The sequence below is a fragment of the Ovis aries genome, chromosome 4 (assembly GCF_016772045.2).
Source record: "Ovis aries strain OAR_USU_Benz2616 breed Rambouillet chromosome 4, ARS-UI_Ramb_v3.0, whole genome shotgun sequence".
Classification (NCBI taxonomy): domain Eukaryota; kingdom Metazoa; phylum Chordata; class Mammalia; order Artiodactyla; family Bovidae; genus Ovis; species Ovis aries.
Window position 1 is genome coordinate 6,152,057 of NC_056057.1, and position 25,886 is coordinate 6,177,942.

General features: G+C 48.7%; 1 protein-coding gene across 6 annotated transcripts in view; it reads left to right on the forward strand.

Annotated features, from left to right (window-relative positions):
* Window positions 1–25,886, forward strand: part of DDC (dopa decarboxylase) — a 94,588-nt gene that overhangs the window by 20,995 nt on the left and 47,707 nt on the right. For 3 of the 6 annotated variants that reach the window (XM_004007693.6, XM_027968422.3, XM_004007692.6), the window contains exons 2-6: window positions 348–576; window positions 2,806–2,919; window positions 5,763–5,882; window positions 13,479–13,613; window positions 16,600–16,743. In XM_004007693.6, coding sequence (XP_004007742.3) covers window positions 376–576; window positions 2,806–2,919; window positions 5,763–5,882; window positions 13,479–13,613; window positions 16,600–16,743 — 714 coding nt within the window. In that variant the 5' untranslated portion in view covers window positions 348–375. The remainder of the gene's footprint in view (window positions 1–347; window positions 577–2,805; window positions 2,920–5,762; window positions 5,883–13,478; window positions 13,614–16,599; window positions 16,744–25,886) is intronic. The other 3 variants (XM_012176274.5, XM_042248335.2, XM_042248334.2) reach the window with 2 other exon arrangements.

Genomic DNA, 25,886 nt, shown 5'->3' on the forward strand with positions numbered 1-25,886 from the left:
AAGATTTGTAAACCAAGGCTTGTTATTAAAATTGCAATGGACCATGGAAATAAATGTGTGCCTGGTCCATTTCCTGATACAGACGGAAAGAGAAATGAGACAGAGACGTGGCATTGTGTCTAGCTGAGTAGCTGGTGAATAGCAGAATAACTACTTTGCTACAGTCTCCAAATCCAGGGTTACTTCTACCCCATCTGGACATGGAAAAGTGTTCCTGACTTGGAGTCTGGGTGGACTCTGGGGTGTTTGGTTCTCTGCCCAGGCAGCCCCAGTGGTTGGCTTGGATCTGCTCCACTACAGGTGAAACATCATCACATCTGCAACTGATTCCTTTTCTCTCTGTGCAGCTTTTGCGTCTGAGGAAGGCCAGTCACCATGAATGCAAGCGAGTTCCGCAGGCGGGGGAAGGAAATGGTGGATTACATGGCTGACTACCTGGAGGGCATCGAGGGGCGCCAGGTGTTCCCTGACGTCTGTCCAGGCTACCTGCGCTCCCTGATCCCCACCACCGCCCCGCAGGAGCCAGAGACATTCGAGGCCATCATTGAGGACGTCGAGAAGATCATCATGCCTGGGGTAAGCCTGCATCCATGGTTGAAGAAGGGGAGGGCAGCTGTCAGTTCAGGACCTGCTGGGTATCAGGCGATGCGCTTGGATCATTGCCCCTAATCCTCACAGTCATCTTCTTGGGGAGAAACTTTGTTATTTCTCTTTTATAGCTGAGACAACGGAAGCCCAGAGAGGTTGAGTGATCTGCCTAAGGTCACACAGCTAGTAAGTGATGGAAGCGGGCTTCGCTGCAGATCGTGTGGGCTCCAAAGGTGGTGACCATGTCTCCCTCCAGCAGCCTAGCTTGCTACTGAGCCAGCCTGGGTCCACTGGCCCTTGTGCAGTAAAGCCAGTCAACTGACACCAGGTTGTGGTGAAGGATAGTGCAGTATTTACTGCAGGCATCCAGCAAGGAGTCCAGGACAGCTAATGTTCAAAACGCCCGAACTCCCGGGGGGTTTCCGGAAAGCACTGTTAAAGTCTCAGGGTGGTGATCAGCTCCTCCTCTTGTTGGTTGATCGTGAGGTCACGGGTAGGATCACAGGGGTTCACGTGATCAATCCTCAGGTGCCGAGAGGCTGGGAGCTATGTGCTCATGGTCACCAAGTAACTGACTTCTTCCATGTGGTGAGGGTTTTATCATCTGTAAAACAACGCAGGAAGTGCATGTCAGATACTATTATCTGGGTACTTCAGAGAGGAGCCACCTCAAAGGCTATGGGGGAGGGATCTGTTCCCAGCCCCATAGGGTCCTGCTTGGTTACAAGGTCAATCCCCTGCCCTGAGACCCTGGGATGTGAGAGAGATGGTTAGTTTCAAATAAGTTAAATCAGCAGAGGGGTGATCAGTGCAAGGAAAAAACATGTATTTCATCTGAGACTGTGCAGCATGGACCACCAAAGTGGGCCTCTTTTTCTGTGGTCCGTGAGCCTGGGTATGGGGTACACTCGGGGCTGCAGACAGAAGTGGGGAGCACCCAGGACAGTCGTCTCCCAAGAGTCACTTGCAGGGAAGCAGACAGCTCAAGTTCAAAGGAAACTGCACTGCAGCTTCATGCTTGCATAGTGAGATTTTCCTTGGACTCACCTAAAGGCACCATCACTGCTGTGGAAGGGGTCTCAGACCCTCAGCCTCACCCCTTCAGCTCTAGGCAGGAGCCCAGGGCCTGGAATTTCAGACCCTGACACTCGGGGTGAGGCGCCCCCACCCATGGGGTCCCCTGGTGGGTCCCTTAAGCCCAGGGCACCTCCCCACTCTCCTCCTCCCAGGAGTTCCTGTGACATTTGCGCTTTGAGCAGAGAGCAGGAATCTGGTTCTCACCAGCCCAGAGGTTGTGCAAATGTGACAAGCCACTCAGCACAAAATCCCTCCCAGGAGTGCAGTTAAATGTCAGACCCAGGGCTGTCCCAGCCTCTCTGCAGTGGCGGATCCCACCGCTTGCAGCTTGGACAGATGCATCCTCTTCTCATGGAGCAAAGCCTGGGCATCCAAGGTCAAGGTTCCCACAGATTTGGATCCTGGGAGGTTTTCATCCCGGCTTTTCTTTTGTGCAGAGGGTCCACCCTTTCCATCGCATCCAACCCCTTACCTCCCAGAGGCCCCACCTCCAGGTGCCATCTCATGAGATTCATCTCATTTCCATGAGACTGCCAAACCCAGAAGTTTCTGCTCCATTAGCTGGGAATGGATTGGACAGGAGAGTGAGGAAGCTGCAGTAAGCAGCTGCTGCTGCTAAGTCACTTCAGTCGTGTCCAACTCTGTGCGCCGCACCATAGACGGCAGCCCACCAGGTTCCCCTGTCCCTGGGATTCTCCAGGCAACCCACTGGATTGGGTTGCCATTTCCTTCTCCAGTGCATGAAAGTGAAGTCACTCAGTCATGTCCAACCCTCAGCGACCCCGTGGACTGCAGCTTTCCAGGCTCCTCCGTCCATGGGATTTTCCAGGCAAGAGTATTGGAGTGGGGTGCCATTGCCTTCTCCAAGTAGGCAGTTGAGGAAACCTCAAAGATCAAATCTCTCTCTTTTTCTCTCCTTTTCTGATATAGACTATTTTTTGGAGCAGTTTTAGGAAAAGCAATCTCAACACAAAGAGATGGGATCTCAGGGGCAGCCTCCTGGCTGACACTTCTAGCCAGAATTTAAAACAAGGTTTTTCTGTTAATAGAGACTTGGCTCTCTGTGGCAAACCCAAGCACCCCGGCCCCTGCCCGCAGGGCTGCCGCCCGGCCCCAGGTGACTGCCCGTGTCCCACGCAGGTGACCCACTGGCACAGCCCCTATTTCTTCGCCTACTTCCCCACGGCCAGCTCGTACCCCGCCATGCTCGCGGACATGCTGTGCGGGGCCATCGGCTGCATCGGCTTCTCCTGGGTGAGTGAGTGTTGGTGGGGGTTGGGGGTGGGTGCTGGGATTCTCCCATGGGACATGCACCCGGAACTCAGGCAGTGAGCTGGTGGCGCCACCCCTGTGGGAAGAGAGGGACTTGGGTCTGGGCAGAGGGGGACTCGCGTGGAAATTTGGAGTTCAGGGAAGCAGAGGGGGAGTCTGTCTACATCCAAAAGCCAGTTCTGCACAGCGGTGTGTTTAGAGGTGCTTGGTTTGAATTCAGACCACAGTAGAGGCCCTGGAGTTTCTGCAGCTCAAGCCTGGGAACTGGCATGTCTCCCAAGTAGAACGAGGGGTTTCTAGACCATCTGCAGTTTGAGAAACATGACTGCCCTGGTCCCACCCGCTCTGTTCTTGGCTATGGATGCTGTCCCAGGAGGGACCCCAGCCCAGCAGAAGTGCCACTGCTGAGAGCAGGGGATGGGCCCTGCCTCCACACCAACCCCGGGGCGTCTTTATATACAGTGGAATATTACTCAGCTGTAAGAAAGAATGCAGTAAAGCCGTTCGCAGCACTGTGGATGGACCTAGAAGTGATCATACTAAGTGAAAGAAGGCAGACAGACAAAGACAGGCATCATATGATATCACTTATAGGCGGAATCTTAAACATGGTACAAATGATCTTATTTACAAAACAGAACTAGAATCACAAACATAGAAAACAAACTTGTGTTTACCAGGGGGTAAGGGGGTGGGAGGAGTAAGTTAGGAGCTGGGGATTAACATGTATACGCTACTACATATAAAGTGGGGAACTAATAAGAACCTGCTATATAACACAGGGAACTCTTTAGCATTCCGTAATGACCCAGGCTGCTACTGCTGCTGCTAAGTCGCTTCAGTCGTGTCCAACTCTGTGCGACCCCATAGACGGCAGCCCACCAGGCTCCTCCGTCCCTGGGATTCTCCAGGCAAGAACACTGGAGTGGGTTGCCATGTCCTTCTCTGTAATGACCCAGACGGGAATAAAATCTAAAGAAAAGGGGATATAGGTATACACATAACTGATTCTCTTGCTGTACAGCAGAAACTAACACCACATTCTAAATCAACTATGCTCCAGTAAAAACTTTTTTGTAAAAAGGACTAGAAAGATCCCAGCCCAATACCACAGGAAAGATTCCTGGCTTTCCTCCATACAGAGCACTCCAGAGAAAGGCCGCCTGCTGACTATGTGAGGGATCCCAAGGCTGCCCATGTTTGAGGGTCTCTCTCCAGGCCAGGGTCTGAGCTCGGCCTTCTGGGCCCAGGGTGCCTGCTTGCTTGTGCTAAGTAGCTGAGCAGACTCATAACTCCAGACTCGTGCTGAATAATGGCCTCAGGCACTAATAAGTTGTGAGTTCCTAAACACTCAGCTTCAGCGCCCCCATTACCCCCTGACCCCCGGCTCTGGCCCCCTCCCTCATTGCTCCTCTCTAGCCTAGGGCCCAGAGTTGCTGGGGGAGGGCGCCTCAGCATCCCAGAGGCAGACTTGGAGGGTCAGCCCTCAGCTCTTGCCTTAGTTGCAGGGATTTCTCTTTGGAAGAGCAGCCTGGGTGCCGCCCATGTGGCCTTGGGGACCCTCAGAGCACAAGTCCCCTAAAGCACATTCTTTACATCAGACAGGACAGTGGACTCCACTCGGACTCCAACCCAGAGCCCCCTGCCCCTCAGGGTGGTGGCACCTGTCCTTCCCAGTCTGTTCTGAGGATGGTCTGGTGCCCTGGGGCCTTGGAGGGCTGCCTCACGGTCTCTAAGAGGCACTGGCTGAGCCCTGGGCTCTGAGCAGTGAGGCAGGTTCCCATGCCTGGAGGGGGCCTTGGCCAGGATGGGATGGGGGTGCCCCCTGGATGGTGCTGTCCCACAGTATGTGGGGAACTGGGGCACGTGTGAGGGCCAAGGGCACCCCGAGCACCACAGTGAGACCCGCATGGTTGGAGAGGCTGGTTCATCTGCAGGTAGGGCCTGTGGCCAGCTCACCCCCTCCTGAGCACAAGGAGAACCATCCCAGAGCTTGGAATGCAAGATCAGAGACGGGGCTTCCCGGGGCTTCACCTCCTCCACTCAGCCCATCTCATTCCTCGCACTGTGACTGTGGACCGGGGTCCACCAGAGAGCCGTACTAGGTCCTTCTATAAACAAACAGACGGTTGCATGAGGAAGCTGGCCTGGGAACAGTGCAGCTGTGGGGCAGGTCATCGCAGAGGTCAGTGCCTTCCTGCCCTGCTATCCTCCCAAGTCATGGCTGGAGGCCATGTTTGAAACTTTGGGAGATGTTTGAATAGCACCTGGGATCAGGTGATTTTAATCTAGAGGTCAGTGAATGAATAAAGCCTGCCATTGCTTCTGAAATCCAGCCAGATCTAGGCCCTTGTTCTGGCACCAGCCCCTAAAGGTTTATGACGGAGAAGCCCTGGAGGGCAGAGGACCTGAGCCTGTGGGTGAGGCAGGTAGAGACTTGCAAACCCCATGCAGAGAACATGGACCCCAGCAGCCAACCTGGGCCCCAGGGAGAATGGCTCCTTCCTGGCTCTCCAGGGGCAAGACGGAGCGGAAGGTTATGGGCGCCAGCTCTCAGCACCAAGTCCTGCCAGTGGTCCTTGGCGGCAGCGTGGGGCTGCTGGGGGCAATGGTCCAGCCGCTGCTGCTCCAGAAGCTCCACCACGTGTAAGCGCACCTTCAGAGTGAGACCCCTCCAGGGATGGGCCTTTTGAAAATGTTCGAAACCTTTTGCTCAGCTGATCAAGGAGTAAAGAAGTTTCCCCTGCTTGTCATACCCCTGGATCCCAAGCTGGTGGGAAGCTGAGGGCAGCTGCCTGTGGTTCATCCTTTCCTCCTGCCCACAGGCTGCCAGCCCAGCATGCACGGAGCTCGAGACGGTGATGATGGACTGGCTGGGGAAGATGCTGCAGCTGCCCGAGGCGTTTCTGGCTGGAGAAGCTGGAGAAGGCGGCGGGGTGATCCAGGTAAGGCGGAGAGGGCGGGATCTGGATTCCGGGGTGCAGGTGGCCCGCAAGCGTTGTTTCTTCTGGAGAATGAGCAGAGCAGAGCCCTAGGAAAGCTCTGCGTCTGGTTTGGCTCCCCAGCCATCTCTCACTCCCAGGCCGCCGTTGATGGTGGGCAGCGTGGTGGCTGTCATTTGCCTGGTGCGTAGAAGTAAACACACAACAGTGGAGGCGTGTGCGGTTCCCCATTGCTTCCCCACGTACCAGAGTGCTTCCCAGGCCCAAACTTAATTTTCACAATAGCGCTCTGATTAGGGACCATTTCTCAACCTCTGTTTTACAGGCGAGGAAACTAGGGCTCAGAGCAGTCAGGTAGCTTGCCCATCGATGCCCAGCAGGTAAGTTCTACAGCTAGGGTCTGAGTCCACACCCATCTGACCACAGAGCCACAATCTGACCACCACACAGGGCCGTCCGCAGTGGCAGCCGTGACCCAGTGCTGCAGAGCCTTCTAGAAAGAGCTGCACCATGGGGACCCACCATCCACCTAAAGATGCTGCCTTTGCGATGTGATGATTAAATGTATTCTTCATCTAGCACATGTCTTTAAGAGTGTCTACGTGCCAGACGGTGCATCAGGGGATGGGACACACAATGACAGGCACAGCGGGACATCTATGGCACGAATGCCACTCAGGAAACTAGGACTGCCCAGCTGTTTTCTTTCCTAGCAGCAAAGAGGGACACTAATCAACCCACCACCCTCACAGGGAAAGCCCCCTCTACTTTGGGAAAAAAAATTTCCTTTCTCAAATATCGTCTTCTCAAAGGTTCTGAGAGTCAGTCACAGCAGCTGTGTTTGTGTCCACTTGGCTGACGGGAGCTCAGGCCCGGATGCCTCAGTGTGAGGTCACCTGCTGGCGTGGCCGGGTGAGATGGGGGGCAAGCCCGTCTCCAGGCTCAAGGCTGCTCGACTCACCGGGGGTCTTAAATGCTAGCATGTTAATCGGCTGACTAACCCTATTATTTTACAGTTCTTTCTGGTGGGAGCCTGATGGATCTCACAGCTAAAATCAGGGTTGACCCCTTGTAAGTCCCAAGCAAGACTCTGTCCTTGCCTCTTCTAGTTTCTAGAAGTTTCCCACATTCCTGTGCCATGGCACCTCGTCTGTCTGCAAAGTGGCTGCAAAGTGCCATCTCTCTGACCCTTCTTTCAGGTCACCTCTCCTCTGACCACAAATGAGAAAGCGTCTTCACTTTTCAGGACCCGCAAGATTAGATAGAGTCCATCCAGATAATCCAAGATAACCCCCTCCCCCTCCTGTCAAGGTTCTTAACTTAATCACCTTAGCAGGGTCCCTCTTCCAAATACAGTGGGGATTCTCAGCTTCCAGGATGAAAGCGTGGCATCTTTTATTTTCCCAAACAAAACCAGTGCGGGTCAGCGTCACGGAGAGAGGGACCCACAGAGGGAGTCTCACTTTTACCCTCAATAAGTCTTTGGGGGGCCCAGGAACAAGCATGTCTGGTCATCCTGATGCTGCATTCGTGTCATCTCATTCAGAGATGTTGGAATACTCTTCGATAAACAAGCCTTGTGGCATGACCCAGGGCTGACTTTCCTGTGACCTACAGCCTGCTTACTCTCTCAGAGTAACTCTTTTGCCAGATCTCTTTCTGATGGTTGCGATGGGATGGCTGGTGTGATGATGGGCAGTGAGACATCATAGGACCGGTGTTAGTGGCAGACAGAGATATGATATAGGCTGACTGTACTGGAGTCCTGGCTGTGATGCTCAGATTCACAAAAAGGAGACGGCCAGGATGAGAGTTTTGATAATGAAGTTGACTGTGCATCATTCCGGCAGGTTGGGATTATGGAATGCTCCCAAGATTAGGATGGTCATGAAAGTGTTTGCGGTGACAATATTGGCAGATTCTGCTAGGGAAAAACAGGACTAAGGGACCTGCTGCATGGCCCCCACTAAAGGCAGAGGAGAATTCTCCTTCTGTCAGCTCAACTGGGACCCTGCGATTTCTGCCAGTGTGGAGATAAATCATATCCTGGCTCGGGGTCAGGATGGGAAAATCAGTCACAGATGCTCTTGTAAAAGGATTATGGTTGAGAGCGTCACCAAACCATTTATTAGCAGGACTGATAAGAGAATTGCTGAGTCACTCTATATGAAACCGTCTGTCTCCTGCCCAGCCTGGCCAGGCTCAACCACACTCCCTCGTCCCCTCCTGTCTCACCTCTCTGCTTATAGCACGCTCCCTCCTGAATGCTGGCTGATAGAAATGAATCCTTCACTCTGAGTATGCAAAGCTTCAATACGGTGCTGTGCATGGGACTTAGGCATGGCGGCAACAGTGACTTTTCTCACAATGGCAAATGTTTTGGCCACCTTGGACAGCTTTCTGTTGGTCAAGGTGATGCAGCCTGGGGCAACCTGGGAAAAACCACACACAAAGGTCTGAGCTCCAAGCCGCTTCCAGCCTGGGAAAGGGGCTGCTATCCGCAGCCCCAGTCCATGCCCCTTCAGCTGCATCTCCCCTTGCTGGGGGGTCGGGTGGCTTTCAGGTCCCTGACTCTCTGGGGCTCCACTGCCAACAAAGAGCAGGGCCTGAGAGAGGCAGGCTGCCATGGGGACCTTGGTGGTGAGTTCTGTCCGACTGGATTCCAGCCCTGCGGGTGATCTGATGCTTCACGACAAGATGGACCCTCACGGTAGACCTTCTTCTTTCCGATTCCACAATTTTTGTCAAGATACACTTTTTCCCTTTGTGCTATTCATTTTGACCGCATGTCCCAGCATCTGGGAAGCCCAGTTAATCTGAGAATCAGTTCTTCCCTCACCCGGGGACATTTTCCTCCCGCTGTAACTTAGTCTTTGTCTCTCGGTCCCTTATACTCTGCTTTAGAGGAACTTTAGCTTTCCACGGTTTGGGTACCTCTTCCATCATTTTCCACTTTTATTTGGCATTTTCCGTTTTTTTTTTTTGTTTGTTTGTTTTTTTTGTGTTTTTTTTTTTTTTTGGTCATTTTCTCCTCTGTATTTTGGGGGAATTTCTCGTGGTTTTCTTTATATCACTATCTCCATTTTTCACAGTATCGACTGATTACCTTCAGCGTCAATTTTGGCTCTGCTGTTCAACTTAAAAGCATCATCTCCTTTCTGCTAACAAAAACTAGACATCCATAGGATAAAGGGAAGAGATGCAGGAACACTTTGGGGCAGCTTCCTCCCAGTGTTATTTCAATACCTCTGCGTGTGTACATACATATGTACGTAATAGAAACAGAACTGGGATAATACAATACATCATGTAGACCTCCTGTGGGGTGTTTTACTTACCATTTTGTTGTGGGCTTTCCCCACTGTTTATTTATCTGTAAATAGTTTTGGCCGTGCCCGATCTTGGCTGTAGCCCATGGGCTGCGGTGAGCAGGGGCTCCTCTCTAGTCCCTGAGTGAAGGCTTCTCACGGCGGTGGCTTCTCTTGTTGCAGAGCCTGGGCTCTGCGGAGCAGGCTTAGTAGTGGTAGCAAACAGGCTCAATTGTCCTGCATGCGGCGTCTTTCCAGACCAGGGATTGAACCCGTGTTCCCTGCAGGTGAATTCTTAACCCCTGCACCACCAGGGAAGTCCTCCTATTGTTCAGTCTTTGAGAATATTATTATTGCATGACTTTCTCCTTTTTTAAAATTAAGTATGGTATGTTTAACATGTGTGGTCTCCTTCCATTTGCATGACTATCTACGGTGTCACAATTTATATAAACAGAATAGCTCTAGAAATGTGTATAGTATCACATCTTCCACTCGTGAGTCATATTTCAAAGGATACGCTCTAGAATGAAGGTCAACAATCCCCTAAGAGGGTCCTCAGCTTTCTTCTGAGGCTCGCCTGGTTGAGCCTCAGCACGAATGCTCCAGCTCCACCAAAGATCAAAAACAAACAACAATTTTAAAAAAGAGTTTTTCTGGGTCACTGGAGATCAGGACAAATACAGTTTCATGTTTAATTCTTTTCAGCAGCCCGAAATCAAATGATTTCTCTCATTTGATGCTACTCAAAAATCTTACAGATCCCTCATCATCCAAGGCATGTATATCATAATAATACCAACTTTGTGTTGAACGCCCACTCAGAGTTAGGCTGTGTTTTAGCTTTATTTCTTCTGTTTTCTGTGTTCATTTCTCAACCTCCAAATATTTATGAGGAGTGGGTTAAGGCTCAGAAACATAGTGCATGGGGCCCCTGGGCTTGAGCTAGTTCAAGGCAAAGCTGGTGTACATGTGAGCTGGAGGCCAGGGTGTCCCCTCAGCCTGCCCCTGGCCCTTGGCTGGGGTGTGAATGTCCAGAGATGGGCATGCTGCCGTGGGCTTCATCTTTAAATCACCTTTTCCTTTAAAGGCACTTCCATTTTCTAGAAACAGCAGAAGCTCAGGCATTTGTTTGGGACTAATTCTGACGTCCCTCAGCCCAAGACTCAATACAAACCCCCTTGGAGTCCTGTCCACCCAGTTTGCTCGAGGAAAGCAGTCGATCATGTCTGTGTTTGAGGCAGGAAGCCCAGCCTTCCCTCTGACAAGGCTGATTGCCTCTAATTTGCAAGGGCTCGGAGTGCCTGAGCCTGGTGACAGCCGGGGGGGATGCTGGCCCCCCAGAGCCATAATCACAGCTGCCAGGCGTCGGCCCTGTGATGGGTGTCTGCGTCAAATGGCAAACCATCCTTTAAGCTGGACAAACAGGGCCATGGAAATAGTCTCTTAATTGGCTCTGAAAGCTCTCGTGGAAGAAAGGCCAATTTCGTGCTGTGTGTGGGGCGACACTTGAAAACTAAGAAAATGAAAGGGTGTTCCTGCTCCAGCATCAGCAGCCAGTGGCAACGTTCACCGCGGTTCTTTCTGCCTTGCCGCAGTCTCACCATGGCAACCTTTGTCTGCGGCAGGAAAACAGAGGTATCCTTACTGCTCTGTGTGCAAGAGCAGGCACCCCGTCCCTTCCTTGGCCCAAACCTGCTTCCAGCAGAGGCCAGAGACCCACTTGTCTGCTGCGCCTGTCACCAAGCTGTTGCCCAGTCCAAGCCCACTCTGCTTGCTGCACTACAGGCCAATTAACTGAGAGATGTGGTGTTGAGGCAAGGAATACGTCTTTATCGGGAAAGCTGGCTGGCCAAGAAAATGGAAGAGTAATGTCTCAGCCTTCTTGTTGGGGGTCTGGATGCCAAGTTCTTTTATATAACAGAAAGAGACAGGAGTTGAGGAAGCAAAGTAAAACAAAACAGTCTTGCAGTTACCTCCTAGAATGGCAAGCCTCGGGCAGGGGATGTATTAATTTCTTCCTTCCCAGGTGGTTCAGTGGTAAAAGAATCTGCCTGCCAATTCAGGAGATGCAGGAGTCAGTGCTTTGATCCCTGGGTTGGGAAGATTCCCCTGGAGAAGGAAATGGCAACCCACTCTAGTATTCTTGCCTGGAGAATTCCGTGGACTGAGGAGCCTGGTGGGCTACAGTCCATGGGGTCGCAAACAGCTGGACACAATTGAGCACCTGAGCACTCCCATCCACAGGTGGACAGGGTCCTGAACCAAGGCACTTTGGTTTAATATTCAAGCAGGAGGGCAGGGTTCCCTGGGGCAGGTCATTACGTATAAACAGTATCCTTTTAGTGAAAAAAAGCAAGCGGAAGCAAAGGTTAAAGTAAAAGAAACAGATTTCCTGCAGTGAAGTGCTTGGCTGACAGTTTTTCATTGGCATATTTTTGAAAAATCACTTTTTGTTGCCTGAAGAAGGGGAATTTTCTTTCAAGGCATGGACAGCGCCTAAAGGAAAACCCACTGTGAACTGTTGTAGTGATTCAAGCCTTTCCTTAGAATATGGTTCAGAGAAGCATGGACACTGGGGGGTAGTGGGAATTCCAAGGCCTCCGACAGAGGGTGATGTTGAGAGTGAGCTGTGCTCACACAGGAGTGTCAGGGAAAGACAAGGACACGCACCCCCGGGCCCGTGCCTTTCGGTGAGCTTCCCGTGTCAGTGTGTATGAAGGAGGCAGTGGATTTCCCTACTTTCTTCAATTTAAGTCTGAACTTGGCAATAAGGAGTTCATGATCTGAGCCCCAGTCAGCTTCTGGTCTTGTTTTTGCTGACTGTATAGAGCTTCTCCTTTTTTGGCTGCAAAGAATATAATCAGACTTTGGTATTGACCATCTAGTAATGTCCATGTGTAGAGTCATCTCTTGTGTTGTTGGAAGAGGGTGTTTGCTATGACCAGTGTATTTTCTTGGAATTAAGATTACAGATGTGTATATATGAATTTATGCATTGGAGCTGCAGAGCTCTACAGAACTATGACTGTTTTTATTTTATAAATTTCTTTCTCACAGTCAACAAAACTCTACCTTTTAGACTTTTTCTTTCTAATGGTAATACTATTCAGCTCATGGTCTTTTCCAGGATTTACATAAGATTCCGTGATCACACATGGAGTAGTCCCTGCAGACAGATATGGGTTTGCTCCTAACCATACTGCTCACTTACAGTTGATTTGGGGCAAGTTACCTAAACTCTCTGAACATAGGTTTCCCAACCGAACATGATACAATTAAAAATGAGCTTAGTTTGCAGCTTAGATGGGCTGACGGAGTAGGTGCTGAATTTATATTCTCATTCACCACCACCCACCCTCAGAGGAGTGAATTTTGCATCCTTGATTCCTTTGCCAAAATAAGTTGTTGACATTCATTGTGTTAGCTTGATAAGGCTGCCACAACGAAGAGGCAGAGACCAGATGACCCAGGCAGCAGACAGGCTTGTCTCATCATCCGGAGCCGAGACATCTGATGTCACGGTGGCAGCATGGCTGACGTTCCCGAGGCTTCTCCCTGTGTGCTCACGTGGCCTCACGTCTGCGCGCGTGTGTGTGTGTGTGTGTGTGTGTGTGTGTGTGTGTGTGTGCAGGCACATGTGCTCAGCTCCTTGTCCTATGAGGACACCAGCCAGCCTGGACCACGGGCCCCTCTAAAAGGCCCATTTTGACTTTGTGACCCCTTCATAGATTTTGTCTCCATACGTGGTCACATTCTGAGAAATTGGGAGTTAGGGCTCCAACATATGAAATCTGGGGGAGAGGGATTCAGCCTGTAACATTAGTGACTGGGGAACACCCTCCAGGGCAATTTCTGGGTCTCAAAGAAGAGGCAGCCCCTCTGTGAAAACAGACAAACGTGTGTGTCCAAGTTGCTGTGTGTGCAGCAGTGCCCGCAGCTGTGCCCTGGGTCCCATTTCCTCCTCTGGGGGAAACGCACCAGCACGTCCTGTCCAGACTGGGAAGTGTCCATGGGAACGTGTCTGCCAAGTCTGCAGCAGGGATGCCTAGTAAGCGCCAGTGAGTGCTGGCGGGTATTTTATGAAACAGGCAAAGCAATGCTGAATTGGTAAGAAGAGCTGGAGTGTCAGTCACAGGCGCACAGCCTTTCCCCTGCATGGGAGAACGGGCTTGACGATTCCAGGCGCATCTTCTAAGAAAATAGGAAGACCCCACGTCACATCTCTCACATTTAGAGATGATTCCCTGGCTGCAATTGGGAGGCCCTGTTGACCTTTTCTTTGATTCAGGGAACTGCCAGTGAAGCTACCCTGGTGGCCCTGCTGGCCGCTCGGACCAAAGTGACCCGACACCTGCAGGCCGCCTCCCCGGAGCTGACGCAGGCTGCCATCATGGAGAAGTTGGTGGCCTACGCGTCTGACCAGGTGAGTGCAGTGCCCAGGGCCTCCTTGAGCCTCCTGGGGTGGAATGGTTTGTGGTGTCAAGTCAAAACCACACCGAGGACTTCCTGGTGGTCCAGTGGTTAAGACTCTGTCTCCCATTGCAGGGGCCGTGGATTCTGTCCCTGGTCGGGGAACTAAGGTTCCATATGCCTCAGGGTGTGTCCAAAAATTAAAAAAGGAAAAACTACAGACCGTGCAGTATCTGTTTCAATCCAAAAACAGTCCCCCGGGTGTCACTAAGCTAGGGACCTCTGCTAAAGAAAAGATGTAGGCTGCCAGTGGGAACTTAGCAGATCAGGTTGGAAAGAGAATAAACGTGCCGTGAGATCACCCCGACCCCACCTGTCCCAGCTCGTGTTGAGGCCAGCTGGCTGCCTTCAGCACGGCGTAGTGGAGCCGCATGTGGGGCTCAGGGCTCAAAGACCTGGGCTCACATCCCAGCCCTGCTATTTTAAATTCTGTGATCTCAGGCCAATCACGTCAGTTCTCAAAGGCTTTTTTAAACCATCAGACAGGGTCAAAGGGCCTGCCACCTGGTGCTGCTGCTCTGCCAGCTAGTGGTTGCACCAGGACGAGGGTGAGGCAGTGCTTTATAAGGTTTAGAGATCTCTGCAAGTGGGGGCATCTGGTCCATGATCAGTTCCCATGATCAGCCTTCTTGAAAAAGGTTAAAAAGCAAAGCAAAACGCAATTGTGTGAGAGAGAACAGAAGGGAAGGGCACTGAGCAGCAGCTCCATGAGTGAACCACGAGTCAAGAGGGCACCCAAAACATGGCACCACCACAGGCTTTGGTTCCACAAGGCTGATTTAGCTTTGCCCACATAGCATTCTTAAAGTTTTTTTATTGTGGCAAAGTCACATAACATAAAACATGCTATTTTGACCACATTTAACTGTACAGTTCAGGCTTCCCTGGTGGCTCAGATGGTAAAGAATCTGCATGCAGTGTGGGAGATCCAGGTTCTATTCCTGGGTCAGGAAGATCCCCGGAGAAGGGAATGGCTACCCACTCCAGTGTTCTTGCCTGGAGAATTCCATGGACAGCGGAGCCTGGTGGGATACAGTCCACAAGGTCGCAAAGAGCTGGACCGACGAGTGACTCACACACACACCGTACAGTTCAGTGGCGCAAAGTACAGTCACACTGTTGCGCCACGCTCACTGTCATCTGTCTGCCAGGTTTTTCGCCTTCCTAAACTGAAACTCTGACCCACTGAACACTAAGTCCCCACTACCCCTCCCCTCCATACCCCTGGAGGAGGGGGAGCCCCTGGCATCTACGTACTTGCTGACTCTATGAAATTGACTTCTAGGTACCTCATGCGAGTGGGATCAGTTTTTGCCTGCTCAGACTGTACTTTGAAGCGTGTTTTAAGGGTGACTTAGGACACACCCTAGGAATAGATTGTACCTTCTCTTCCCCTGTGCTGCACAGTATGCTCTCATCACTTATCTGTTTCATACGTAGCTGTGTGTGTATTTCAGTCCCAGTCTCCCACTCTATCCTACCCCCCTTTCCCCCCTTGATGTCCAAAAGTTTGTTCTCTGTATCACTGATGTAATATTTTTAATGAGTTTCTTAAGCCAAGCACTTCAACTGTGACAGCTTTGTTCTAGGGAATAAACATATGTAGCCTGAAATCAATATACTATGCATACTTGGATGCTTTGTCAGGAGGATTGTCTCTGTGTGTACTCTAACTCCAGGCGCTAGAGCTGCCCACAGAGGACGAAAACTATTCACTTCTATTTATTTCTCCCTTGTTTCCCAGACAGACATGAGAAAACTTTTAAAAATGCATGTGTAGGTCTCCATGTATCTATGCCGAGATAAGTTGCTATGAATGTTAGGTGGTAGCCTTTCCCAGCAGGGTTTTCATGAGGGAATTTCACCCGAGAGAAGTGATCCGTGGGGTTCTCTAGATTCTTGCAAGGATGCTGTGTGGCTACTACTCTCCTAGATGATAGGAGTCAGGTGGGTTCGTCACATTGAGTGGACAGCCATGGGCTCTAAGGCTTAATTCTGTGGCTTTGGGTTCACGTTTCCAAGGAGCAAGGTCTGATGTGGGGCTTTAAGGGTTCACCATTTATTGAGGGATGCTCTTTGGGGAAGCCTGTAGGAGTTAGGGAAGCCACATACACAGGGCAGGAATGAGAAAGGATGTGCCCTCTGGGAGAGTCACCTCCCATCAGCTCCTCCTGAGTGGAATCTACATTTCAGGTGAGCATTAGCCCCCAGGAGCACGAGTTCAAGGTGCTGGTTGTAAATATAAAACCCTATCACCTTGCTCCTCATCTGAGGGTAAAGAGGATGCACGAACCACAAGGAGAGCTGCTTTTGAGCATCGTCATATATTCTGCATGCAATTTTAGGGCCTCAGATGATAAGAGTGGGACTAGGAGCTTACTAAGTACACTTATGAAGTGATATCATCATCAGGTGACATGACTAGGTGTCATTTTCCCAGCTGTGCTTCCAAATGAGCATCCCCTGCTTCTGTCAAATTCAAACCAGTGGACTAAAAAGCCCTCAATACAGCTCCGTGTAAGACTGCCCTGATGGCTCAGCAGGTAAAGAATCTGCCTGCAGTGCAGGAGACACAGGAGATGGGGGTTCACTTCCTGGGTCGGGAAGATCCCCTGGAAGAGGAAACAGCAACCCACTCCAGGACTCTTGCCTGGGAAATCCCATGGACAGAGGAGCCTGGCAGGCTACAGTCCATGGGGTCGCAAAGAGTCAGACACAATTGAGCAGGACCCCACACTTGCCTGCAGGCACAGCCCAGCACTCTGCCCTCTGAGTTGGAATCGTGAAACTCGGAAGTAGAGTCCTCAGGACCTGAAAGGGCTCCTGGCCTGGAGGTGCAGGGAGTTGGGGGTGGGATCGAGGCTCTGCCTCCTGGCACTCAGGAGGCAGGCAGAAGCGCTGGAGGCTGCTGCAGAGTCTAACCTGGCGCTCTCTTGCAGGCACACTCCTCCGTGGAAAAAGCCGGCTTAATTGGTGGAGTGAGATTAAAAGCCATCCCTTCTGATGGCAAGTTTGCCATGCGAGCTTCTGCGCTGCAGGAAGCCCTGGAGAGAGACAAGGCAGCCGGCCTGATTCCTTTCTTCGTAAGTCCCCCCGGCCCCACAGGAGTGTCTGGGCCCTGCTGGGGCAGTGGGTCGGGCCTGTGGTGACACGATCATTTCCTGGCTGCCGCGGTGGTCACGGGCCAGGCATACTCAGGTCATCACACCTCTCCTTCAGGGTGGCTGGAGCAAAACTCCAGTGATTTTCCCTTCTGCTTGCGTGAATCTCAGAAACACAGAGTACCCAGCCAGGGGGATACTGCTAAACCAAAAAGTCTTGCTTCTGCTTCCTGTTAAAAGTGACAGAATAGGGCGCACCCTTGACATGGCAGATGAGTGACAGCCATCGGAGTTAGCTGAGTTAAAAATAAAGTACACTTTCCACCTAGAGGGGTGTCCTCAGGAGATACTATGATGCATCGCTTGTGAGAGAGGTGTTGCAAGCCAGCAGTGATTAATTTAAAATACAATTAAATAGGATATGATTAAAACATCTAGCTAACCAAACATCAGCTAGTTTTGCTGTGCATGGCTGGGCGCTTGCCAGTGGGGAAGAAGCAGTCGCGCCCACCGGAGCCTGGGAGCTGCCCTGCCTGGTGTGCCACGCACCCCATCTCATGGCTGCACTGGGATGTCGGGTGGGACTGTGGCACAGGCCCCGTGGGGTGATCTGGCTACACTTTGGAGTCACCTGGGGAGCTAAGAAGAATGCCGATGCCCAGGCCCTGCTCCAGCCTCTCTGAGGACACCGGCAGGTATTGGAGTCGCTTCCCGGTGGCTTCCAGCTTCTGCTGTGCACCCAGGATTCCATGCTCCTAGGCACCCATCCATATCTCGGCACTTCCAAGTTGTAGAGCAAGCTAGGTTCAACAGACTCTAGGTGCCGCATGTTTATAACTTCCACTACTTTTTAAGAGTTACTCTTTGAGATGAGTTTTTTTAATCCAAAAATTGTTTTGATCAATTCAGATTTACCACCATTTGTTGAACAACTAACATGTCGTTTGGGGGAGGGACGGAAGGCATGATTTTATACATAATTTGATCTTGATTCAAGGATTTTCCAAGGGAATAAGGATCATAAATAATTGTAGAAACATCAACAAGTGTCAGGTTGTTGAGTTTGAAGATTTCTTTCTATATTTTGGACTATTGTTGGAAACCAGTCCTTTATCAAGAGGTATGCTTTGCTAATGTTTTCTCCAAGTTGGGGACATGTTGTTTCATTCTTAGAAAGTATCTGCCACAAAGAAGTTTTTATTTTTAATGAAGTTCATCTCATCAATTTTTTTCATGGACTATGCCAGGAACCCCTAAAAACTCATCTGCAAACCCAATATGTTCCAGATCGTCTCCTGTGTTAGCTTCTAGGAGTTTTATAGTTTTGCATTTCACATTTATATCCGTGGCTCATTTTGAATTGGTTTTTGTAGATGGTGTGAGTCTGTACCCAAATCCATTTCTTGCATGTGAGGGTCTGTTCCAGCACTGTGTGTTGAAAAGACTCTTCTTTTCCCATTAGATTGCCTTTGCTCCTTTGTCAAAGATCAGGTGCCCATATTTGTGTATGTCTATTTTGGGGCTCTCTGTTTTGAGCCATTGATCTGTCTGTTTATTCTTCTCCAGTACAACTCTGTCCTGATTACTGTAGCTTCTGCTAAGGCTTGAAGTTGGGTAGTGTCAGTCCTCTGACTTTTTTTCCTCCTTCAATACTGTGTTTTGTATTCTGCCTTCTTTTGCTTCTCTCTATAGACTCTGGACGTGGTTTGTCAATAGCCATAACATAATTGGCTAGAATTTGAATGAGATTGCATTGAATTTATAGATCAAATTAGGAAGTACTGACATCTTGACAATGTTGAGTCTTCCTACCCATGTACATAGAATATTTTTCCATTTATTTCGGTAAAATCTTTCATCAGAGTTTTCTAGTTTTCTTCACATATATCTTGAGGCTTCCCTTGTAGCTCAGTTGGTAAAGAATCAATGCAGGAGACCCAGGTTCAATTCCTGGATTAGGAAGATCTCCTGGAGAAGGAAGTGGCAACCCACTTCAGTATTCTTGCCTGGAGAACCCCACGGACAGAGGAGCTTGGCAGCCTACAGTCCATGGGTTTGCAAGAGTTAGGCATGACTTTGCAAGTGAACCACCACCATATAGATCTTATACATATTTTGTTAGATTTTTATCTAAGTATTTCTCCCTCCCTCTCTCACTTTGCCTCTCTAGTTTGGTGTTAGTGTACATGGTATTGTGTTCTTAATTTCAAACTCAAATTTTTCATTGCTGGAGTATGAGAAAGCAACTGACTTTTGTATATTTTCCTTTATCCTCTGTCTTGTTATAATTGCTTACCAGTTTCAGGAGGTTTTGGGTTTGATTTTGATTTGGGAGGTGGATTTCTATATAGATAATTGTGTCATCTTCAAACAGAGGTAGTTTCATTTTCCCCTCTCAATCTGTGTATCTTTTGTCCCTTGTTTGTCTTTTTGTAACAGCTAGAATTTCCAACATCATGTTGAATAGGCATGGTGAAAGCAAATATCCTTGCCTTGTTTCTGTTCTTATCAGGAAAACCTCTAGTTTCTCACTGTTAACTTTGATGTCAAGTTTTCAATAGTGGTTCTTTATCATGTTGAGGTAGAACATCTCTTAAAACATCTGCTCTATCCTATTGGCTAGAATTTTTAAAATTTTGCTGGATTTTGTCAAATATTTTTTATCTATTGATATGATTATGTGATTTTTTTTCTTCTTTAGCCTTTTGACAGAATAGATCATATTAATTGATTTTCAGTGCTGAATCAGTCTTGCATACCTATAGTAAGTCCCACTTGGTTGTTATTTTGTATATATTACTGAATCCAATTTGCTTGTGTTTTGTTGAGAATTTTCACATTTATCCAGAAGAGATATTTGTCTGTGGTTCTTTCTTTTAATGTCTTTGTCTGATTTTGCAGCTTGGGTGAGACTGGCCTCACTGAATGAGTTAGGAAACGTTCTGTTTCCCTCCATTTTCTGGAAGAGATTATAGAGAATTAGTTTTATGTGTCTCTTTTTTAAACTGCAATATAGCTGGTTTACAATATTTTGTTAGTTTCAGGGATATAGCATGCGGTTCAGCATTTTTACAGGCTATGCACCGTTGACACATATTATCATATAATGCTATATTTCCTTGCGCTGTACAGTGCATCCTTAACCTGTCCCGATACTTGCTTATCTGGTTTATCCATAGTAGTTTGTACCTCTTAATCCCCTGCCCTTACCATTTCTCCCCCCGCTTCCTTCTTCCCCCTGGTAATCACGAATTTTTTTTCCATATCTAGTTTAATTCCTGTCTTAAATGTTGGGTAGATTTTACGAGTGAACCCACCTGGGCTGGTTGCTGCCTGTTTTGGGGGCTATTAATTTATTGATTTTGTTTTTTGATAGATACAGGTCATCTTAGTCTGTTCAGGTTGCTACAATAAGCTACCACAGACCAGGTGCCTTATGAACAATAAAACTTCATTTCCCCCAGTCCTGGAGGTGGGAAGTCTGAGATCAGGGTGCCAGTGTGGGTGCTACTCAGGGTCCTCTCGTGGGTGCAGACAGCTGACTTCTTACGTGTCCTCATATGGAGGAAGGGGCTCAGGAGCTTTGTGGGGGCCCTTTTATTGAAGCACTAATCCTATTCTCAAGGGCCTCATCCTCACGATCCCCCAAAGGCCCTGCCTCTTGATACCAACCACTTGGATTTCAGTGGTTTTGCACAGACCTGTTGAGAGCATCGATTTTTCTTTATGTGAGTTTTTGTAAAACTATGTCTTTCAAAGAATTGATCCATTTCATTCAGGTTGTCAAATTTGTGGGCATAGAGTTATTCATAATATTATTTAAATATTATCCTTTTACCACCCAGGGAATCAGTAGTGATGGTCCTTTTATTTCTAATACTAGAAATTTGTGTCCTCTCTTTTTTCTTGGTTAACCTAGTTAGATGTTTATCAATTTTATCGATCTTTTCAAAGTACCAGCATTTGGGTTTGTTGATTCTCACTATTGATTTCCTGTTTCTAATTTCATTGATGTCTACTCTAATTTTTATTATTTCTTTTCTTTTAGACCCTTTGGATTTAATTTGCTCTTTGTTTTCTAGTTTCCTAAGGTGGAAGCTTACATTCTGGATTGAAAATTTTCTTTCTTTTCTAGTGTATGTATTCTTTTAATGCTATAGAATTCCCCCTAAACATTATTTTCACTGCATTCCACACATTTTGGTAAGTTGTATTTTCATTTTCATTGAGTTAAAAATATTTTGAAAATTTCCCTTTGCCCTATATGTTAATTAAAATCTTTACTATGTTGTCAAGCCATAAACATGATATGTCTCTCTGTTTTTTTAATCTTCTTTAATTTCTTTCATCATATAAGCCTATACTTGCTTTGCTAGATTTATACCTACATAATTCTTTTTTGAACAGTTATAAACGGCATTGTATGTTTAATCTAGGTGTCCGTGTGTTTATTATAGCTTACAGAAACACGATTAATTTTTTATGTTGACCTTGTATCCTGTAATGCTGCTGAACTCACTTGTTAGTTCTAGGAGGGTTTTTAAAAAATGACTTTTATGGATTTTTCTGTCTAGATAACCATGTCATATGCAAACAGGTACTACTGTATTTCTTCCCTTCTGACCTGTTTGCCTTTTATTTGTTTTTCATGCCTTTTTGCACTGGATAGAAATTCAAGTACTCTTTGTTTGGCAGTGATGAAGGTAGGCATTCTTGTCTGGTTTCCAACGTTAAAGTGAAATGAGTGTAGTTTTTCACCATTAAGTGTGATGTTATCTTTAGGCTTTGCAGATGTTCATTATCAAATTGAGAAAGTTTTCTCCATTCCTGAAGTTCTGAGAATTTTTATCACGAATTAGTGTTGAATTTTGTCAAATTATTTTTCTATACTGATTGATGTGGTTGAGTGGTTTTATTAAAGTCTATTAACAAGGTGGATTACAGTGGATTTCAAATATTAAACCAGCCTTGCATGCCTGGAGTAAATCTCATTTTTTCATAATGTAATTCCTATTGCTAGATTCTAATTACTAACATTTAAGGACTTTTGCTTCTATATGCAAGAGTAATATTGTTTGTAGTTTTCCCTTTTTATAGTCTTATTTTGATGTTAGTGTAATACTGACTTCATAAAAAGATTGAGAAGCAGTTCCTTCCTCTTCTATTTTCTGGAAGAGATTGTGTAGAGTTAATGCTAATTCTACTTTAAACAGACTTCCCTGGTGGCTCAGATGGTAAAGCGTCTGCTTGCAATGTGGGAGACCCGGGTTCGATTCCTGGGTTGGGAAGATCCCCTGGAGAAGGAAATGGCCATCCAGTCCAGCACTCTTGCCTGGAAAATCCCATGGATGGAGGAGCCTGATAGCCTACAGTCCATGGGGTCGCAAAGAGTCAGACACGACTGAGCGACTTCACTTTACTACTTTAAACATCTCGTTTTGAATTTAGCACTGTTCTATACATGGGAAGAAGCAAGAGTCTGGGTTCATGGAAATCACTCCTTTGATGCACACCTTGACCATCCAGGGTCAGCATCTGGCTTTTCTCCACCCTGAATCCACTCAGGGTGCACAGTCTAGGGCAGCTACAGTGGCCGATGGCTTGCTGGCCGCAACCTTGTTTGCTTACTGATGTGGCAGGCAGCATTCTTGTTTATATCCTCATAATCTGGTGGCGGAAATTCAGAGGCAGCACGGTGTTCCATTTTGGCTGCTACCCTATGTCTTTGTGTTGAAAAAGACTTTGAAATAAGCATCATCTATGTGCTCTTCAGGGTGGCCAAGACCTGTGTTGGGGCATTTTATATGCACCATTTAAGAGGCATCCACACCTACACCAATTACATTTCACTCCCAGGGACGAGGGAGCCTGGTGGGCTGCCATCTATGGGGTTGCACGGAGTCGGACACGACTGAAGTGACTTAGCAGTAGCAATCCTCATGGTGGGCTCTCAAGCAAAAGGTGACAAGTTCACAGTCTTTGGAGCAAGGGCCAGATACTCACACTCATTGCACTTCAAAGCCTATCATGATGGAAGAAGTAACAATTCCATGCTAATTCACTAAGTCACTCACTTGTTTGACAAATGAACACCCATGACATACTGGGCCTGTGGGAATGAGATCAAGGAGGGCCCTCAAGCATCCTGCTGGCTGGAGTGGAGATATTAAGGTAACAGTCTGCACCAGGGTGCAGTATAATCTGCATTAGAGATCCAGGGATTTGGAGCAGACGGTTTCATCAGAGCTCTTAGTTCGACCTGTATGAAACGCCTGCTTCCTTAGAGCCCTCCCTATGCCAGCCCCGGGGATCCGAGGGTAGGCGTGGTCGCTTTCCTCTTGCAATGCCGCTGGTGGCAGATAGACATGCCCACGGATCTTTGTGCCATTTGGTGAGGACAGTGCTTCCCTGGTGGCTCAGATGGTACGGAATCTGACTGCAAGGCAGGAGACCTCTGGTTTGATCCTTGGTTCAGGAAGATCCCATGAAGAAAGAAATGGTGACCCACTCCAGTATTCTTGCCTGGAGAACTGCACGGACAGAGGAGCCTGGAGGGTTATAGTCCATGGGATCGCAAAGAGCTGGACACCACTGAAGCAACTGACACACACACATGCACATGGACGGGGTAGAGGGTATGAGGAGCTCAGCAGGGGGGTGTCAGTGAAGTCTTTGCTGAGAGTTAACATACAAGCCCCCCGTCCTGCAGGACATGCATCATGAGCCTGTCTTGTGGACGAAAACAATACTGCAGCGGCACAGAGATGGGGAGGATCACTGGATGCGTGAGGAGGTGCAGCTGGCCGTTGTCTTAAAGTGAAAGTGAAGTTGCTGAGTCATGTCCGACTCTTTGCAATCCCATGGACTATAACCCTCCAGGCTCTGTAGCCTACCAGGCTCCTCAGTCCATGGAATTTTCCAGGCATGGAGTGGGTTGCCATTTCCTTCTCCGCTATCTTAAAGGGGCAGCCAAGGGCCGTGAAGCTGGAAGGAGAGGCTGCCTGGACCAGGCAGGAGTGTTGCTTGAGCTTTGACATGTTTGCTGGTTCCCAATGAAACGAATGCCTGGTGGTTATCATCCTTCACATGGTGTGACTCTGTCCGATCATGAGATGCAGACCCTGATGCCTGGGTGTCTCAGGGAGCTTGCTGACCCTGGAAGTCTAGCCAGTGCTGGAGATCTGAAGGGCATGTGAGGCTTTCCTAAGCAAGCTAGCCCCCTGGAGCCCACGAGCCCTGCCCGCCTCCTTCATGGTTCACAAAGGGGCTACAGCCCTTCAAAGTGTGACCTGCTGTGGAAAGTAGGGGGCACGCTGGGCAGATCTGAACTGGGAGCCCTCCAGGAACTCGCCTCTTGGTGGTTTGCTTTCCTGACCTGGTAAGATCAGGCCCCAGGCAGAGGGCAGAGCCCAGCGGGCAGTGGGGAGACTGGCAGAGGAGGGCGGGGGCAGCGTGGGGTAGCAGGACAGCCCCAGGCTCTCAGAGGTGAGGCGCCTGGCCCGCCTCCCCCTTTGCAAATGTGATTAGGTCTCTGCAGAGCAGCTGAAATCAGGTTAGGATCTGAGCCGAGCCGAGTAATCAGAGACCGGAGCAGAGCAGGTGCTGGGCTTAAAGCGGCTTCTGAGAATGAGGACAGGCTGACTCACAGCCCTCAAAACACGGAACCACGGAACACATGGGCCCTGCCGTCACCAGCCCAGCCTGGCACATCCTCCTGGGACCCTGGGACCCATGATGCCCACATGCTGTGCAGGGAGCTGCCCAGGGCTGGGCTTGGTTGGAAGGGCCTCAGGCATGGCCAGTGTGTGGGGTTCTTTAACTGGCAGAACCAGAGTTAAGCATCCCTGGGCTCTCTTTTTGGTCTGGTCCTGCCTGTTTGTCCTCAGACCCCATGCTGAGTGTCTCACTTAAGCTAACAGTAAAGTAGGGACATCCAAATCAGGAGGGTCCTGACGAGTGAATATAATGTCCGCAAAGCTGAGACATGTTCTCAGCTGAGGCCACTCCCAGGACTGGGCAGCGTTTTCTTGATTTTACAAAATGTTCCACGGCACAATGAAAATATCAATAGTAACATAAAAAAATCTCAGAATAAAAGATGTAATATTAACCAAATCTCATCATAAGAGACAAACAGTACTAATATTTGGTGAAAGTATTCTAGACTTGCTGCCATATACACATTAATAGAAAATAATTTTAACAAGAGGATATTCAGGTTGCATTTTAAAAACAGATGGTATGGCATTTATTTCCATTAGGATTTAACTGAGGAAAATGAGATGAAATGAAAGGAATTCCTGGATGTCAGAAGTGTCATTCCTGAGAGACTCTTAAAGTTCTTGAATAAAATAATTTGCAAGTGATATTAAAATAGTTGAATCATCCTGTGGGTTTTTTTTTTTTTAAAGCTATGCAAGCTTTATGACATAGACAAAGCATTTTATGGGTCTCGTTCTACCTACCAAACCAGGACCCTTAGACAAAGTGTTTTAATATTCAGTTATATTTTTGGAAGGAATTGCAAACACCAGAGGAAAATGGCTCACTGACTCAGATTCCCACTCAGTGACTCATCTGGCCAGGATTGAGCAGGCTTGGAGAATGGCTGGTGCTTGGACTGGGGTGGGGAGGGATGTGGGGTGGGCACAGAGGTGGGAGGGGAGGGGCTGAGAAGCCACGGGAAAGGTCAAAGCTGCAGGGTCTCCACTCACAGACCTTAGGCTCTGGGCATATCCTGGCCCAGTGCATTTGTGTTGTAAACGAGAAAAACACCCACCAGGCGTCCACCTGATGCAGAGCTGGGCCTCCAATCTGGCCTCTTTGTCCCACGTGCTTGGCTTCAGCGTCTGTGTATCCATCTTGCCTCTTTATTTTCTGTGCTGCTGATAACTGGATGTTATCAGGAAGCTTGCTGACCCTGGAGGTCTAGCCAGCTCCTAGGGACCTGAAAGGAAAGTGACGCTTTCCTAAGCAAAGCAGCACTCTCAGAGCCCACACACCTTGCCACATCCCCTACGGGGCTCTCACACTCCAGGCTGCTATGGTCCTGCCCTAGCCCCCCAGAGCCAGGGGCCAGACAATCAGAGCAGCTCTTGTGCCCACAGCCCATTGCAGTGATCTGA